Here is a 19161-nt window from a genome sequence, read left to right on the forward strand (position 1 = left end):
TCTCATTAAAAGTAACAGCTTATTCCCACACTCATTCCCAGTCTTGGAATGAGAAACCTGTTTCCTTAGACTTGAGGAATTGCCTATCTGTTGTGGCTTAATAGAGCTTTTGGACGAGAGTGTCTGGTAGGCGAATTTTATAACCAATCAGTGCTCAAAGCGGATCCAACTGGAAGGGCTCCAGCTGGCAGCTCATGGTCCCTCTCCCAATTTTACTGTTAATGAATTATTATTTAACCCCCAAACACGGAACAGCCTGCTCCTATTGTCTTAGAGGAAGTGAGTGCTCCTGATCCCCGTGGCCTGGCAGTTAGGGATCTCCTAGGCTGGAGGGAGTTGGCAGCTGGAGGGGCACAGGGGGCGGGGGTGAGCAGGGAGCTGGTAGAAAGAACATGGGTGTTGCTCAGCGACTGGCATGACCCTGGGGCTCTGCAGTCATGTGTGCATTTTGACTCCTTGGGAATCTGGGCTGAAAAAGCAAATTGGCTTCACTTCTCATCATGTTCTCTTGTTTTCTCACAGGGAGTGGGGCCGGCCAGCAGGAGCAGCGGGCTGCACAACATCACCTTTAGATATGACAGTAAGTAACTGACTTGACTGCTGAAGAATGGAGCCTTTTCAGGGATCTAAAGCTTGCACAGTCATGCTTAATCAAGGGCACTGTAGGTCCTGGGGTTGAGGAATTTTCTGAACCTGCTCAGGTTTGTCAACAGAGCTAAAGCTTCTCAGTCTCAATTAAGCCACTCAAGCATTTGGGAGCTTGGATGGGTCAAGAGTCCTGCACAGTGTTCAGAGAAGTTGTATATGAAGGCCTACCCTGATTTCCTCAGGACATAGCCATGTCCTTAAGGACAAACACAGATAGATGCGTGTAGGGCCCAGCAGGGGACAGATGAGTGAAGCTGCCCAAGTGCAGGATGCTAGGGAATGGTTGGGGCTGTGCAAACTGGGTAGCCTATGTCCTGTCTGGAAGGAGCGCTGGCTCCTCCGTTCCAGCTTGTTGTGGCCTTGATGAATTCCCCCTGAATGTAGCCAGATGTGATTTCCAAGGAGAGTAGGAAATTTGCATTTTTTGGTATGAACATTTTTTAATATTGGCATTTGTTTTAAAATGTACACAAATGCAGACTGGGCCAAGTGAATCTGTATCCCAGATTGGCCCAGAGGTCTCCAGTTGGCCATCTCTGACTTAGGCCTGGGTTTCAACCCTGGTTCCCCACCTATCAGCTGTGAATGGTGGCAACTGACTTGACTTCTCCAAGCTTCAGTTTACTTATATAAAATAAAGATTAGTTTCTTCCTCAGCATCATTTTGAGGGTTAAATAAGATAATGCTTATAACTGCCCAACTTGGTAGCTGGCCTGTGGTGTGTGCTCAGTAGTTGATATCTATTAATATTAGAAGTCATTCCAGCTAGAGCTGGAATACAACCACCTTTTTGGCCCTTTCTCTGAAGGCTGTGTGTTTTCTGGCTGAACTGTTTTCTAAGGGCAGGGTGGGGGAACTTTTTCTGATTAAGCATGAGGAACCCCCTCTCAGCATCTGCTTTCATGCCTAAGAAGGTAATTACAAAGAATTGTGAGCATGTTAGCCTTATAAGCCATAATTTATAAGTAAAACTGTTGACAGGAAGGAGCTTGACTCATATTTAGTGACTCCTGACATTCGATGCATGTCGTGGAGAGGGTTATGAGTCTGTGTGAGTAAGGCGTGTGGGTCACATTGAGGCCTCTGGAATGATCCCTGCTAAAGCAAGGTTTTTGAGGTTGTGTACACAATCTAACAGTTTTAAGATACAAATATGTGTGTCAGATTCACACCCACCATTGCTGATGTGGGTCCTTCAAGTTAACCGACAGGGACTTGCGCCCGAAGCTCAGACGTTTCACGTTCGTGGCGTGGGCACGTTCTAGGTAAATGCTGTGATGCTATTGAAAGATTTGCGAGTCCATGATACTTAATTCAGCTAAGTAAAGACATGTGTAAGGGACCTTTCTTTGAGTTAGAAAGTTAATTTCCAATATATGTTCTTGGTCCTGGCAGATCTTGTATTACATTCGAGAGTTCGGAATTTTCCGGTCAGCTGCAAACAAGTATTTGCATCTGTAATTTAATATGGGATTTTGTGAAAGAGGATCTATACCTGTAAAACTTAAAAGTATCTTACTGTTTTCTTCATGAGACTAGATATTTGGCTCACGTGCCAATACCTGTCTCTAAGTCGTTATTTTCTTTATAATTCTTCAGTATTTAATTAGAATTTAATTCACAATTCAAATTGACTCCTGAGACATCTGAAGCTCGATTGCATTTTGGCAAAATGTCATTTGGGCATAATTTTTTCGTAATCAGAATCCAAAACATTAGAGTTTCTAATAATTGGATCCAGGCTATGTAAAAAACTTATTCATTGTTTTCCACTGAAAATGGTATTTCTCTCTGCCACAAGGAAGTTCCTGTTATTGCTCAGTTAACTGGTTACTAGTTCTGTTTGAAATAGCTAAGAATCAATTACCAAGTTTTCACCACCAGTATTAAACTACAGAACCTTATTTTTACAAAGAAAGAAAATGTCTTGCCATTAAGTTAAAACCAGATTTCACAGATCTGCTTGCTTCCTTTCACGTTGCATTTCTCATTTCTTCTTCAGGCTCTGAAGGGGTAATGCCTGAGTAGGTTGTAATATGTTTTCTCAATTCTTAGACTTTATATTTGCATAATTGTGTTTACAGAAACCCACAGAGTGCTAATTTTGGCATTAGGAATGAACAAAGAGAAAAAGCATGATTTGCCCTTGTTCATGCCTCTCTTCCTAAAGCTGTTGAAGTCAAAGGTTGCTCTATTTCATTAGCGACCTCAATAAATGAAAATGTTTGAACTTCACAAGTATGAGGGGATCTTGTCGTTTTTATATTGGGAAGCTGGTTTCAGCCAGGCTTTTGCAGATTGAATACCTCTGATTCAGAACTTATTTTAGTAATAAACTCTGTGCCGAGGACAGAATGGCAGGAGCCCTGCGTGAGCCGCTTGAGGCTGCTCTCTGTCCCGACTCTGGGCTGGTCAGCGGTGGCATTCTCAGCCACCCAGAGGATCCCTCTAGCTGCAGTTTCCTCATTTGTTCAATGTGGGTGTTAAACCAGATGTTTAAAAAAATTATTTTCCTGTTCTAAAAGTCTCTTCTGCACTCAGAGAACGTATGTTGAATGCCTTGAGAGTGACTTTTCTTCAGAAGTAGAATTCCGTTTTATTAACTATTAACATCTTTTCAAAAGAAGTAATATTGACATGTAGAGGTGGCTGTTTCTGAAGCAGATGGAGTTTACAGAAGGGACTATGCCTAATGTGGTGAAGTAAGAAAGCAGGATGCAAAGCAGCGAGGAGGATGGAGTTTTAAAGGGAGGTTGCACTTCAGTGCGTGTGTATTATACTTTAATAAGAAATTTTAAAAAGAGGAATATTATGTGCACATTAAGAGGCTTGGGAGGGTATCCATTAGATGCTCCTTCTGTGTGGGAGGAGATTGAGAATGACTTTTGCATTTTTCTTATATTCTTTTGTGATTTTCAAATATCTAATGAACGCTTTTAGTCATAAAAATGGGAAATGTGTGGTACAGTTTACAGGGGAAAAAATGCAGCAGACTCACTGAGCTTCTTAGAAAATGCCCCTGAAGACTTCACTTCACTTCAAAGGGGTAGTGGGCAGGTCTGGGCATTTGATGGAACTCAGGACCTTTTGCAGCAGATACTCAAGAGAGTTTTCACATTTAATCATTGAGGAAGAAATAGAGATGAACCAGTGTAAGAATTATGAGTTGGTCTCTGCCAAGGATGGCTGGCGTCCTCCCTGCACGAGTGGCCAGAACAGCCTGCGGCCATTCTCTGAAGTCCCAGCCCAAGTCTGGCTGGAAGCTTCTGGCAGCCTTTTAGGATCTTGCAGACTTTGAAGGTGTGTTAGCAATGCCAGGTGGCACAGCTGCTCATATAGTTGTGGCTGCATTGACAGGTGGCAGTGAGTAATGCCCTCAGACAAAATCAAAGAATCGGTGGTTTTCATTTTTTGAGCAATGTGGGACTTTTTGGATTTGGTGGATGTTGTGGGTGTCTTTGATGACACCTGGTGTTTGGGAACAACAGTTTTACCTTTGACAGTGCTAGTTAACATTGAGGTTCTTTGCTTATCACTGAGTCAGTTAGTAGCTTTGCAGATACCAAGTGGATTGTCCTACAGTCTTGCTGTCAGTCACTCTCCCGTGAGTTCACATCCCTGTGTTAGTTCCTTCTCCCTGGTCACCTTGCCCTCTAGGTTTCTTTTAAAAACAAAGAGACTCCAGATTATTTAGCCATTGCTTTGTTTCAGATCACTTTCTAATGCCGAAAACTGATTGAATTAACATAAATAATTATTGATTTAGGTAAAATGTGATAGTAAAAAAGTTAATGCCAGATATACACACAAACGCCAGACCGTATATGATCTTCCCAAGACCATCCTGGAATTTCACTCAAGGAGTGGGTGGTGGTGGTGATGCTATAAATAAATTCCACTGCAGTGTCTTAATGGTTTTCCAAACATCAACCTTTGATGTCCTATTTGGGCTTTTGAGGCACATGTCTTTATACAGAATGGATTTGGCCACCTCCAGATGTGCTCGGTGTAATTGAGAAGATAAACTTGGAAATAAAAACCAAATTTTAAATGTAACTGTTCTTATTCTCCCAACTCTCTAGACTGCACCGCTTACTTGAATCTAGTGGGGAAGCACGTGGTTGCCGATGCCCAGAACATCACCATCAGTCAGTACGCTTGCCACGACCGAGTGGCAGTTACCATTCTTTGGTCCCCAGGGGCCCTTGGTAAGTGGTCAAAATGGAGTCCACCGGGGTGGTCTGGGTAGGCAGTGCCCCATGCCAAGGTCCCAAATGTGACGGCCTCCAGGGGCCAGGTCTTGATGTGAGTGTAGCTCAGCTTGGCTTGGGCACAGACGCACTCCCTACTTTGTTGCATGCACTTGCTGGGCATGCGCACAGCTTGATGCTGTGTCCCATGGCTCATCTTTTGTTCCCTTGGCTGTGACTGAGAGAGATGCGGGTTTGAAAAATGATAGTCTGTGAGTGATAAATGGCACTGAGGCCTTAGCCTCTGTGTCTCAGCAGTAGCGTGGGGACAGGTGACCCATCCAAGGGTGTAATGGCTTCAGCATCCAGCATTAGAGCTCTTTGTGGCCACATAGAGATTTGCAGGCCCACCATTGGCACATTTTGTGGGTTTTCAGGAAAATTCCAGTTTTCACGAGAAACCATGAAATCGATAATTTTAAAATGTTGGCAACTAATTGAATTTTTATTTAAACTGTGTGGGCTGAAAAAACCAAACTAAAACAGAGAAACAGAAAAAAGCAAACCCACATTTGGCCAGATTCAGGTTTGGGCTGAAACTGCTTGTCCTCTTTAATGAATTGCTGGTACACAGGAGAGGGTCAGATAGTTGAGTGTGGGACCTGGGGAGAGCCATTTGTTCAGATTGGCCCTGGGTTTGAACCCAGAATCTATCTTTCACAACAGGCATTTAAACCTCGCTGAGCCCCAGCTTCCCCATCTATAAAGTACAGTATCTTGGTTCCCAAATGCCAAAACAATGCCTCTTGATTTGTTGTAAGAATTAGAGACACGCATGGTACATTTCTAGAACGAGCTCTTAAAAGACAGGGGCTGTTGTTACCATCATCAGAACCTGGTCCTCAGGCTGGCTCCTTTGACATTGCTACCCTGTCTTAGAATTTTTTAAAAATCTGACCCAGAGAAAAGTAAAGTGAAGTCTGAATTTCTTGATCTGAATGGTTACATCTCAGGAGAATCAGATTGCAGGAGAAGCGAGCGCAGAGAGACGGGGGATGCATCAGACCCACGAGCCTCACTCACTCACCCATGTAAATACTCTGGGGCTGAAGCCAGTGGGCTTTCCAAAAATAACACTATCTTAACATTTAAAGATAAAAACATTCTGTGGATAAAAGGGAAGTGGTCATTCCACATAAGGCTCAGTGGTTAAGGGATTGGCCTGACAAATTGCAGGCTCCCTCTTTAGAATGAAAGTAGATGTGAGCTGCTGGTAAGAGAACTAACATGTGGGACAGTGAGGGCAGAAGGTTGTGCTTGTCCTGCATGATGATCTGTGGGTGGGGATGGCTGGACAGGTTCTCAGTTTCTGTCAGGTTCTATCAAGGAAACTCCTTGGGAGACAGAAAAGCATATGGGTTAAGAGCTCTATGGCTTTGAATCCCGCCTCTGCCATTTAATTCCCGTGTGACCCTGGGCAAGTCTTTTAGTGTCTTTATACCTCAATCTCCTCATCTGTTAAATGGGGATAATTCATTCCTGCTGTAGATCTTAGGAGGATTTAATGAGTTAAATATGGAAAGGAGTAAATAAGTTCCTTTGTGGGAAGCTGCCCTATAAAATTGCTAAACATTGTATAGCGACAAGGTGTTAGTAGTATTGAGATATAGGTGTCATTATGATATAAGAGTTACATTTCCTGCCTCCACCTCCAACCCCAGACTTGGTGTAGTGGTTTTCAGGCAGGTTTTGAAAATAAGAACTAGAACTACATACTCACACTCTAGCTGATGAGTTTTTATGTAATTGTGAGATGTATGGTCTTGAATCATATTAATCACCTGGCTTTTGTTAAACAGTAGTTCTGGGAACATTGCATGAATTAAATCTTAATATAAATAATAAGGATTTGTTCAAAACTCTTTTTTTTTTAAAATCTCAAAAGACAGGTTCCTCTGAGATCTACTAAATAGTTGCTGGTCACAGACCTTGCGTCTTGTCAGCATGTTTGAATCTCGGGCTGTGGGTCAGCTGGCTCTTATCCCCACAGGAAGCTTTGTACTTGAAATACAGCATGGCAGAGTCAGTGCCTGCACGTTCGGTACTCTGACCCCTAGCACGCTAAGCTCTAATTGTAGCTCTTTTGCCCTACCCACCATAAAATATGTGTTCTTCATCCAATAATTACAGGATTGGAGAACCTATTCGAAAGAGAAAAAGATTTCCCTGGCCTTTGCCATCAATAATTTTCCCACCTGGTTAATTGTATCCCGTGTAATTACTTTTGCCCTGGGAGGGGAAGGGTTGAAAATGTCTCCTTGTCTAGTGTTCAGAAAGAATGCGAAATCGATATCACCCCAGTGGAGGTCAGCTTTGGGGATCTCCAGCTGCACTTGGACCACTCTGGTCTCCATGGGATACAGAGCCTGGGTACTGGCTCTTGTGGCCATCAGAGCTTAATCCTTTTGAAAGCATCTAGTCGGACGTGCAGCGGGGGAAGCTCAGGTGGCGGGAGGCTGGGCTGGCGCCTTTCAGCAGCTCTGTGGGCATCTTGGGGCCTCCGAGTGCTGTATGAAGAGCCCACACTGGGCAGCTCTTGGGTGTCTGCCTTTCAGGCGTGATTAGAGCAAGAACCGCTTTGTGAATCACATAAGCATTCTCCTAAGCTATTTAATCCCAAGCCTAGGAACCCCTTGGGTGTAGACACATACTTTGTTGGGAATTTTGTACTTTGCTCAGTGAAACATGTCAGCAAATATAGGACCAAAACTTCAAGTGGAAACATGGTTTGGGGGGACTCTCTAGTCAGCATTGGGAATTATCATCAGCTGAATACACTCTGTTTAATGATCTAGAAATTATATATTCCACAGCAGACATTTATGATCAATTGTGGCTTGAATCTAACTATTTGAACCCTAATGCCACAGAGGCAATGGGCATTTGTGAAATGGGTGGCTAGATTAGAGATTAATTAATTAGTAATGGTGGGACAGCGAAAATCTCCTGGCCTGTACCAGAGGAAAGCAGGATACGCATTTTTCCTTTCAGTAAACTCAGATATTCTGGCCAGAGTAAGAATTCCTTTAACTCTGTTGTGTAGGTGAAGAGGGCAGTAATCTTGGAGGAAGGAAAGTGTGATCAAAAGTAATTAGGTCCGCTTTTAATAAAAGCATTCTGCTTTGCTTAGGCATCGAATTCCTAAAAGGATTTCGGGTAATACTGGAGGAGCTAAAGTCGGAGGGCAGACAGTGCCAACAGCTAATTCTAAAGGACCCAAAGCAGCTCAACAGTAGCTTCAAAAGAACTGTAAGTCACACGCGGGAATGTGCTCCTGAAGACACGCCATGTTCCGGGGGTCTGAATGGTCTATTGAAAGGCTGTGAAACCGGAGAAGGAGGGGCTATGGGGTCCACCCTGCCTGCCAAGGTGGGCGAGAATGGTTCGGCAACACCACGAGCCTGCTCCACGCTCCCTGAGAAACTCTCCAGCACCTCTTGCTGGTAAACACACCTCTCAGGTTACACGTCCTGGAAGGTGGCTTTGTGCTCTCAAGAATGTATGTGGGCTTGGCCCACCACCTCTGAGGTTCAGTGTTAACAAGCCATGGCTTCCTTGCCAAAGAACAGACAACGTGGTCGATCTTCATTTTCAGTTAGGGATCCAAACGTAAACTTGGTCCAGAAAATAGACTTGACTTCCTCCTCCCCTGGGACATGTCCTTCAGCTCTGGAACTATGTCCGGGTGGCTGAAGCTCTGGGACTGCGTCTGGGCTACCGTCAGGGAGCACTGGAGCTCTCGCATGTTGGTGGAGGGCTGGGTAATTTCTCCATGACGTCACGTGTGTTTTTGTTCCCTTTTAGGGAATGGAATCTCAGCCTTTCCTGAATATGAAATTTGAAACGGATTACTTTGTAAAGATTGTCCCTTTTCCTTCCATTAAAAACGAGAGCAATTATCACCCTTTCTTCTTCAGAACCCGCGGTGAGTATGGTCTTTCTTCCCTGGTTCCCCTGAGGAGACTTCTGCTTTTAATGACTTTTGGCAGAGATGTGCTCAAGAGCACACCAAATACTGGTAGGAAACCAGCGTGGTGAGGAGAAAAGCAACAGAAAAGCAACATTAGAATGATGGTTTGGCCTCGGTGGTATTCATCTAACCAGAGCCCTCATTCCAGGCTTGTTCTAGAGTAGACATGATGATTAATTTTGTTTTGTTTTTAAAGGTGCTGTAAGACAGCCATGTATTAAAACCATTTGATTAAAAAAAAAAACCCCACAAAATCCAGGACTAAAAAAGGTGAAGGGTGGAGCATGAAATGATTCCATCTTTGACCTGTCATCAGTGGGTGGCCTCTATGAGTGAGCCTGTCATTTTCAGGATTCAATTAAGAAAATTAGGCAGTATCCCCTGAGATCCCCTCTTTCTAGAAAGTGTACTTACTTATTTAACATTTATGTGCCAGGCCCTGTTCTAAATGCTTTCTAAATATTAACTCAGTTTACCCCTGTAACAACCCTGTAAAGAATCTAATCTTACCATCCCTGCTTATTAGATGTGGAATCACACACAGAGAGGTTAAAGGGCTGGCTGGGAGCTAGGATTTGAACCACAGAAGTCCGACTCTGGCATCCACACTCTCAAACCACCAACCGTGCTGGCTTTCCTTTTCCATCTCTTCTGCTCACGGTGTAGTGTGTCCTTCATCAGCCTGAAACTCTGCTTTCAGATTTGGTGCCCAGGAACCCTGAAACCCGCAGCAGTTCCCTCCTGCCTCCCTGGTCAGTCTTTCTGGCTGGCATTGCACGCCGTGGATGGGCAGCCGTCAGTCCATTCCCACATCCCTCCTGTGTGGTCTGGTTGCCATCCTCATCCTCTGTGATATTTTCCTTCTCAACTCCAGCTGGCATTAATGTTTCCCTTTGCAGAATTCTTACTCTGGTTGTTTTCTTTTTGTATTTCTTTCTTTTTAAAAAAAAAAACTGTAGTTTTGTATGCAGCAAGATTATTATGTAATGATTAGTCTCATTTTCTTAATTAAAATAAGATGCCATAGGGCAAAGACCGTATGCATTTTACCACATCTCTTGATGCCTGCACATAACAACTAGATACAGGATTCAAAGAATGTGTTTATGAAAAGCTTGCCTAAATCAAAACTAGCATAATTTAAGATTAATATTTCCCATCGGAATCAGTGTGTCTGTCTGGAGGTGAGGTGGAGACTGGAGAGTGTGTATCACTGTTGCAGTGCACTGTGCCCCTGGTGCTGCCTTTGATTTTCTTGGCATCGTGTGGACATTTTCCAGAGGGTTCTCCCTGGGTTAGCAACAGGGCATATTGGACTAGCCGTTTGGTCTCTCTTACTGTGTTACAGCATTTAAATCCCGTTTCAAAGCCACTGGCTTTGGTGCCTGGTTTTCAGCTCTGGTACTACTACTTAGTAGATGCCTGGATGTCATTTTCAGACTCCATCAGAAGGATTTTAAATTAGAATGCTAGTGAAGGTTAAAATAACCCAAGACAGTTACCAGGATAACTCTGAAGTTCTCTTGTGCCTAAACGCCTGTACAGTGGGGCAGGGGCTGGCATTATTTCTGTTTACAGCTGAAACAGAGCCCCCATGTGGCACTAGTAGCATGAACACAGTCCTGCTGCCCTTGGCCACCGGCCTTGAGACTTGACAAGCTTTTAAAATCTGACTTTACACTGTTTCCATTTATTTGGCATAAAGTGGACTGCATGAGTGTTTTTATATTGTACAGTATAAATTTTCATAAGATACAACTGTGCTGTACTGAAAATCGTTGTTGAATTGATGTATTTTATACTCTTCCCAACAGCACCCAGTGCTGTATTTATGTTTTATTGAATTATTGAATGAGGAAAATGTCAAACTGTCCTAAAACTAAAAATATACATCTTTCTTAATAGCCTGCGATCTGTTGTTACAGCCGGACAACCTGGCCTGTAAACCCTGTAAGTACAGCTGTTCTTATCTATAAGAATCAAAGTGTTGCCACCCCCGTGGTGTCGGGGTGGCCTCGGGTGCTCACTCCCCTTCCTCCCTCTTCTGTCCTCCCAGTCTGGAAGCCTCGGAACCTGAACGTCACTCAGCATGGCTCGGACATGCAGGTGTCCTTCGACCATGCGCCGCACACCTTTGGCTTTCGTTTCTTCTATCTTCATTACAAGCTCAAGCACGAAGGACCCTTCAAGCGAAAGACCTGTAAACAGGTGAGCGGCTATGTGTCCATAAAGGAACACTGCATGTTTTAGAGTGACCCCTGTGCACCTGGAATTGGGATGGCTCAGTGTGACTTTGTTGACTCTTATCAGATGGTAGAAATTCCAGAATGTTGTCACTGGGTACGTTTCAGGGCCATGATGCTATCGTCCTCACTTCACAGGTATCTCCACCCCAGCTGTCCCCTGGTGATGTATAGCCTGGTAAAACTATTACCAAGGAACCAAAATAATTAAGTATTTCTGGTTTATTCTTCTATATTTAAATATTGTGCTAGTCACTGAGCTTCAGGCTCATTGAATCCTTACAACCTTATAACACAGAGTCTGCTGTCATCTCCACTTTACACATGGGGAAGCTGAGGCTCAGGGAGGTCACCTGGCTTACTCAAAGTCACACAGTTAGTAAGTAGAAAAACCACATTCAGGAGCCCAGCCACTAGCATTTCAGTGAGGACTGAGTTTACACGTAGTTCAAGGTTAAGCAGAAACTCAGTAATAAGCTGTTAAACTGGAGGTGGTCGGAGAGAGTGAAGCATTTCGTGGAAGCCACAGGACTGCTAGATCGCTCCACATGAGCACCAAGAGAGGCTTTTGGTCGTGATGACAGAACCGAGCTCCCTTCTAGACATGCTCCTTTTGTAGGGAGGGTCTGCTTTTCTCCTGGCTCTCACCTCTGTCATTGACTTTCTTTGACCTGCTCAAGTTTAAAATTATGGCAAATAAAATATGCACAGACACGAAGTGGTAAATTTCTTTCCCCACCCTTTTATTAAGTAAAGGGTAGTCTAATTAGTTTCTTTGTCTTCAAATCAAACATGCCTGCTGAGGGCGCCACCAGCTAAGCATAGGAATATGACAGGGGTCCCAGGCTCTTCTGGGCCTTTTGTTAAACTGAAGTTCAGATAACATGTGGCAGATAAACACAGTTGTTTCTCTTCTACTCGACATCTTCTGAAAACATGGTTGAGACTCGTGACAAGTCTCCTTTAGCTCTAGGGGACAAAAGGGGTCCTGATGACTTTTATCCAAGAAGTGAGTTTTAAAACAAGTGAGTTGTTTGTTTCTTTGCAGGAGCAAAATACGGAGACAACCAGCTGCCTCCTTCAAAATGTTTCTCCAGGGGATTATATAATCGAGGTACGTATAGCTCAAGAAAGCCCTATTATTAATTCTACAGAACGAATCCAGTTCATGTAGAATTCCAACTGTTTGAAACACCTAAAACTTCAAGACCTTGAAGGTATGCACAGTTATATTGTTACATGGTCCTTAACATGCTTTTTAAAAAGTTTATATGTACTTGATCTTTGATTTTTTTCTATTAAATATTTAAATAAATATTTTTATGTAACCGTGTATAGTCATGTGCTGCATAATGATGTTTTGGTCAGTGACAGACCACATATACGTTGGTGGTCCCCTAAGATTAGTACCAGAGAGGCTATACCATCTAGGTTTGTGTAAGTACAGTCGGTGGTGTCCACACAATGATGACATCACCTAATGACACGTTTCTCAGAATGTATCCCTATCATTAAGTGACACAAGACTGAAGTCTACATAACCATGATTTAAAATTTCTGTGTAATATTCCTTCATACTGCAAAGTTATATTTTTAAAATTTTAGCATTACAGTTTTGTTTTAGTAATAAAACAGCAAAACAAAAGTTATGCCCATTACATCTGCCTCTACGTCTCTGGGTTTCTGCTGACGTTCTTCTGTATAAGTATACGTGAGTTCTAAATACCACTTCAAAGAGCATGTAAATGATACATTTTTTCTTTTCTTCTTTTAGACGACTTTTCCAGTATCAAAAATGCCACAGAAATAGGAGTAAAAGAAAAACAGAAAGGGAGATTAGAAATTTGTCCCTAGCCCCACTATTCACAGACAACCAACATGGCCTAACATTTTGGTAGAAACATCTACCAAATTCTTGCATTCTTGCAAATTTCTTGCATTACTCTGTAGTAGTATGTGGTTTTGAAGTGACACACCCTCTTAAAGCATTAATGGAGGCCCTGTAAGATCAGTGGTAAGATGCCCTTTTAATTGAGAATTGTTATAGTGGAACTTACTAGCTGAATTCATCAGTGAATAAAGAACCTTTTGATTCATGAAAGGCAAGGTGATGAAGTTGAGAGTTTTAAGTTAGTAAAGCAGAGATGTATCTGACTATTACTGTCTAGTCTCGGCTCATAAATGATCGCAGGCAGCGGCAGCTCCCCTTTCTCTTGCCCTATTCACTCCCCACCCCCGCCCCCCGCTGACCCCCACTATCCACACATGAAAAAAATGAATGAAATCTGTTGAGATACTATTACTTAAAAAAATAATACATCATCTTCCTGTTTTGCAGCTGGTGGATGACACGAATACAACAAGAAAAGTGATGCATTATGCCTTAAAGCCAGGTAAGGATTTTTTGTTTGAAATGTTGGCTCTGGACTATGGTAGACCAAGGTATTTGGCACCTTCTGTATTTCATGGTTTACAAAAGCAAAACACAAGAAAACTTGAGCTCCTCTCTCTTAAATGATGTTCCATCAAATCTGACTTTCCTTCTACCCTGATGTTGATGCCTGAAAGATCAAAGCCAGTGCCGTGTGTGTCTCTGGGACTAAACAAACCGTCAGTTGTCCCCGCAAGAAAAGTGGTGGGAGGGGAGGTTTCCTTAGGCAGAATTCTCACTCAGTGGTATTTACCGTCCCAGCAGATTCTGTTGAATTGTTTTCTACAACCCTTTAAAATGAATGCTTTTATCATCACCAAAGTGGTTCTAGAGGAAGATGGTCAAGGAGTCCTTAACACCTATTTATGTGGTTGTGTTTAAAAAGAAAAAAATTATTTCTCTTTGAACCTGTTATGCTGCTTAGTGTAAAAGCATCCCTTTGAAATTTCCCAGTGCATTCCCCGTGGGCTGGGCCCATCAGAGCTGTGGCCATCACCGTGCCGCTGGTTGTCGTATCGGCCTTCGCGACGCTCTTCACTGTAATGTGCCGCAAGAAGCAACAAGGTATCTCTGTGTGTTGTGTCCCCCCGGGGGCAGGGCTGGGGCTGCTGCCAACAGGTGGACACTGGGAGTGCTGGGTCCCTCCCAGCGGGCGTCTGAGAAGCCACCCAGCTCCTATAGTCAGTTCCCTGCCTACTGTAGTTCCCAGAATTAAAATACTTGACTCATAACCTCAGGAGCCACAAAAAGGACAGGCAAACTTCTGTTCTCATATTCAGGATGGTAAATTCAAGAGCATAAAGGAAGTCTAAAAGTATAAGTAAGGATATAGGTAGGGCTTGATCACTTATAAAAGTCAGGTGTCAAGAGAGAACCTTCTGGGGAGCTGGAAATGTTCCATATCTTGATCTAAGTGGTTACACAGTGTGTACTTAGATAAAAATTTATTGAGATGTACTCTTAAGATTTATGCACTTTACCTTTGTACGTTATAACTCAGTCAAAAATTTTTTTTGAGAAAAGGTCAGTTCTGCCAATGCTTAGCTCATCTAGCAGGTGCATTGGCTGCAAGAGCTGGTTCTGGGCGCTCTCTGCTGACTAGGGGGGTTTCTGCAGTGTTCTTGGCTTGCCAGGAGGTCCATTTCAGGTGAAGAAAGCTTTGGCCATTTGTTGCTCCACTGGAGAAATCAGCTGTCCTATTCCCACTGGTGACCCAAGGGGCTGGTGGGTCTGTGGAACTGGGAGTGCTCTAGTGGACATGTCATCTGTTGTTTCTTCAAGATAGCATTAGGTCCCGAGTCTTGGGGAACAGGACACAGCATTGCTCGTAGGCGTCAACCCTATCTTCTCTTCCAATTTAGAAAATATATATTCACATTTAGATGAAGAGAGCTCTGAGTCTTCCACCTACACCACAGCACTGCCCAGAGAGAGGCTGCGGCCACGGCCGAAGGTCTTCCTCTGCTATTCCAGTAAAGATGGCCAGAATCACATGAACGTCGTCCAGTGTTTTGCCTACTTCCTCCAGGACTTCTGCGGCTGTGAGGTGAGGAATCTAAAGTCTTTCTTTTATCCTGGACAGGACACATGCTCTGTACTCTCTCCTTGCCACCTTCTCCCTGCCTCCAGGCCTCCTCCTGTGACAGCTGCCCTCAACTAGTGCCTAGCTTCCTAATTGGGGTCTGTCCTGCAGTCTTCTTTCAGTCTGTCCCACCCATCACCAGCACCAAATGTTTTCTAACACTTAGTTCTAACCTTAACACACTCCTGCTCAAAAGCCTTCAGTGGCACCCACCTGGCAGGAAGTTTTATAAGTATTTAAAAGACCATGCAGTTGTATGGGGGGAAATGACAGCTGCCTGGGAGCATGCGATGGGGTGAGAGGAGGTGATCACTCAAGACATTCTAGTGAGCATTGGCTCAAAGAGAGAATGGCAAGTAAAGCAGAGAGTTTAGATAGTTCTTTGGGGGAGCTTTGCCAAGGGGAAAAACTTATCAAGTGCTCACATGGTCTGCTCTGGTTTCTTACCTGTTCTCTTGAATTAGCTTTTAATGTGTAGATTTTCTGTAATGTCAGAGTGTTAATTTTAGAGTGAACTTTGAATCTCTCATGGAAGGCACACTGTTTCTTACAAATGCAAGAACTGTACAATATTGTATAATTGAAAGTTATTGGTGTTTTGGTGGCTGGTGGGTTTCTCAGAATCTGTCCACGTGGTGAGACTGCCCCCTAGTGTCAGAACAGCGTATTTACAAGGCTGGCCGGGTTTCCTAACATGCATGCTCAGAGGTTGGTGGGTGGGCTCTAGTGCTGAAAAACAACTCCAGGCTCTTGCTGGTGGCACAGGCTCTTCAGATACAGACAGCCCGTTTGCTCTACTTTGTAAGTAACTAGCCTCAGGGGGAAAAGTCTTCCAATTATGAGTATAGTACTTACTATAGAAAATCTGGACACTAGAAAAACATGACAAATAATAAATGGCCTGTAATCTCAACCTGGAGAAAAGAAGAATCACAGTTAATATTTGGTGTATTTCCTTCCAGTCTTTTTCTACATGAATGAACTCATACATGAAGGTTTGCATTTTGGGTGGATTGGAATGATTCTTCTGTCTCTTCATTTAGTAACTTTTCATGCTATTAGCAGTTCTATGTAAACTGCAATTTTCAATAGCCATGTGACCCATAATGTTGATTCACCATAAGTGAGTTATTTCAAATTGTTAAACATCTCAGTAGTTCAGTTTTGCCTCATTTCTGATGATTTTCCAAAGAGAGACATATGGAAATGGAATTGCTGGGTCAAAGGTGGGAACATTTTTTTAAATGCTTGGTGTGTACTCCCAATTAGCTCTTAAAATATATAATGTTAGTGAGAATTAAGGAAAATGTGAGACAATTCAGGATTATTTTCAGCAAGTGGGTGGATGTTGAGGCTTTTCTCCCCTTTGGTAACACCTTAGAGCCGAAGAGGAGACAAAGGCATTTCAGAACCCCCTTCCCCGTAAGAGACTGTGGCTGCCACGTTCAGGCATAACCCTTGGGAGTTAGTTTCTGAACTATAGAAAGAAAGAGGCTGATACATTGCCAAGAGACATTTTCAGTCAAATTGGATGAAAATAGCCTGAGAAGGTAAAGCCCTCTGAGAAGGCCACGCATGCCTGGTTTTCTTTCCTTTGTCAGTACCCGCCCCCTTGGGGTTAAAGGTCCTGCAGGGATGTGACCCTGTAGACGCTGTGAAGTCATGGTGGGAGGTGCCCGTCACTCCCAAGTGAGTTAACCAGAATGGCCGTGGTACTGCAGTTCACCCCTCTTCTCTGCAGCTATTGACCAATTGGTAAACAGCAAGGCTGGCCCTGGGGCTATGAGAATGGCCGCGGAGGTCTGCTTAGTCAGTCACACGCTCTGGATGTGAGTCATCGATCATTGTGGGCGACTCTAACATCCAGTCCTAAGCCCCATTTCTCAGCCCGCTTTGGGGTCCCTCACCCGCGTCTTTCCATCATCGCCTTCCAGCTTTCTCTCCAGAGTCGGCCTTTCTATCCAGGCAGCCTCACTCATCAAATAGATTAACCCCAGTGCCTCCGTTTTCCATGCTTACTACCACACTCGAAGTCCCTTGAGGATCTCACGTGTGCTATGTGACAGGAAGGTTGCTAGAAGCTCTGTACTTCTACCTCTTCACTTGTAGGGTGGGAATGGTCATGATCCCGTCTTATGCTAAAATGAAGGCATGATGCAGTGGGCCTGGTGTGTGACTGTCACGCATGGAATGTTAGCTGTGCCTGGGCAACTTGGAGCCTGCATAGTGGTGCTGATAAAGATTAAGAGACAGATGAGGTGACCTGCTTGTGACATTCTTGTTCTTGTTACTCGACTCTCCAAGCTGTCTAGGTGAGTGAGGTTCCCCATTCTCTTTCCAGGTGGCTCTGGACCTGTGGGAAGACTTCAGTCTCTGCAGAGAAGGGCAGAGAGAATGGGTCATCCAGAAGATCCAGGAGTCCCAGTTCATCATCGTGGTGTGTTCCAAAGGCATGAAGTACTTTGTGGACAAGAAGAACTACAAGCACAAAGGCAGCAGCCGCGGCTCGGGGAAGGGGGAGCTCTTCCTGGTGGCCGTGGCAGCCATTGCCGAAAAGCTCCGCCAGGCCAAGCAGAGCTCGTCAGCGGCGCTCAGCAAGTTCATTGCCGTCTACTTCGACTATTCCTGCGAGGGGGACGTTCCCGGCGTGCTGGACCTGAGCACGAAGTACAAACTCATGGACAACCTGCCCCAGCTCTGTTCGCACCTGCACTCCCACGACCGCGGCCTCCAGGAGTTGGCGCAGTACCCCGGGCGCATCAGCAGGAGAAACTACTTCCGAAGCAAATCGGGCCGGTCCCTTTACGTTGCCATTTGCAACATGCACCAGTTTATCGACGACGAGCCCGACTGGTTTGAGAAGCAGTTCGTTACCTTCCATCCTCCTCCACTCCGCTCCCGGGAGCCAGTGCTGGAGAAGTTTGACTCCGGCTTGGTTTTAAACGACGTCCTGTGCAAACCAGGAGCTGAGAGCGACTTCTGCCTCAAGGCCGAGGCGGCCATCCCCGCGGCGCCTGCCGACCTGCCCTCGGAAGGTCAGCAGTTGGGCCTGGACCAGGACGCCGAGGCTGGGCCTGGGCCCGGGGGCAGCTCGGCCCTGCAGCCTCTGCTGCACACGGTGAAAGCCGTCGGCCCCTCGGACATGCCGCGGGACTCGGGCATCTACGACTCCTCCGTGCCCTCCTCCGAGCTGTCCCTGCCCCTGATGGAAGGGCTCTCCATGGACCAAACGGAAACGTCTTCGCTGACGGAGAGCATGTCATCCTCCTCAGGCCTGGGTAAGGCGCGGAGGGGGGAGGGTGGTCGGGTTCCTGATGCGGCCACAGCCTTTGTCTGTAATCCTGAAATACGTGAAAGTGTTTTTCTAATTTTGGTGCAGCCTTACTTGGCAGTGAAACCTGATGGGAAGTAGCACAACTCCATTGATAGTCTTGATTTATCCCAGGTATTGGGAACATTCACATGTGTGAGCTGCAGAAATACTGATATTAAGGGGCCAACCTGGTGGCACAGTGGTTAAGTTCGCACGTCTGGCTTCGACGGCCCGGGGTTTGCTGGGTTGGATCCTGGGTGCAGACATGGCACCACTTGGCAAGCCACGCTGTGGTAGGTGTCCCACATATAAAGCAGAGGAAGATGGGCATGGATGTTAGCTCAGGGCCAGTCTTCCTCGGCAAAAGGAGGAGGATTGGTGGCAGATGTTAGCTCAGGGCTAATCTTCCTCAAAAAAAAAAAAAAGAAATACTGATGTTAAATTATGGTGAGCTGTCACGTTATGTAATATACAGTATGTGCATTATATCAATCACCTTGCTAAACTCCAAAAATGTCTGAAGGTCCAAGGTCCAAGGGTGTTAGATGAGGGACTTTTAGTGTTCACCACCCCACACCCTCCCAATGTCTTTAAAGCCACATCTGTTAAACCTGGGTTCACAGTGCAGTTTTCTCTCCATCGTTGCTCAGCACAGGTTCCAGGGAGGAGAGCTTTGTAGGAGGACCCTGCTTCCCTAGGGAGCCCCTCCCGGGTACGAACTCG

General features: G+C 44.8%; 1 protein-coding gene across 2 annotated transcripts in view; it reads left to right on the forward strand.

The window, feature by feature from the left end:
- IL17RD (interleukin 17 receptor D) overlaps positions 1-19161 on the forward strand; it is a 64046-nt gene that overhangs the window by 38371 nt on the left and 6514 nt on the right. Inside the window, exons 2-12 of one of the 2 annotated variants that reach the window (XM_014868760.3) lie at positions 523-580; positions 4732-4857; positions 8030-8148; positions 8704-8824; positions 10775-10819; positions 10926-11077; positions 12161-12226; positions 13451-13505; positions 13997-14107; positions 14926-15089; positions 17467-18403. In XM_014868760.3, the coding sequence (XP_014724246.2) occupies positions 523-580; positions 4732-4857; positions 8030-8148; positions 8704-8824; positions 10775-10819; positions 10926-11077; positions 12161-12226; positions 13451-13505; positions 13997-14107; positions 14926-15089; positions 17467-18403 (1954 nt within the window). Of the gene's footprint in view, positions 1-522; positions 581-4731; positions 4858-8029; positions 8149-8703; positions 8825-10774; positions 10820-10925; positions 11078-12160; positions 12227-13450; positions 13506-13996; positions 14108-14904; positions 15090-17466; positions 18404-19161 lie in introns of both variants that reach the window. The other variant, XM_014868759.3, reaches the window with a different exon arrangement.

The sequence above is a fragment of the Equus asinus genome, chromosome 21 (genome assembly GCF_041296235.1).
Source record: "Equus asinus isolate D_3611 breed Donkey chromosome 21, EquAss-T2T_v2, whole genome shotgun sequence".
NCBI classification, from domain to species: Eukaryota; Metazoa; Chordata; class Mammalia; order Perissodactyla; family Equidae; genus Equus; species Equus asinus.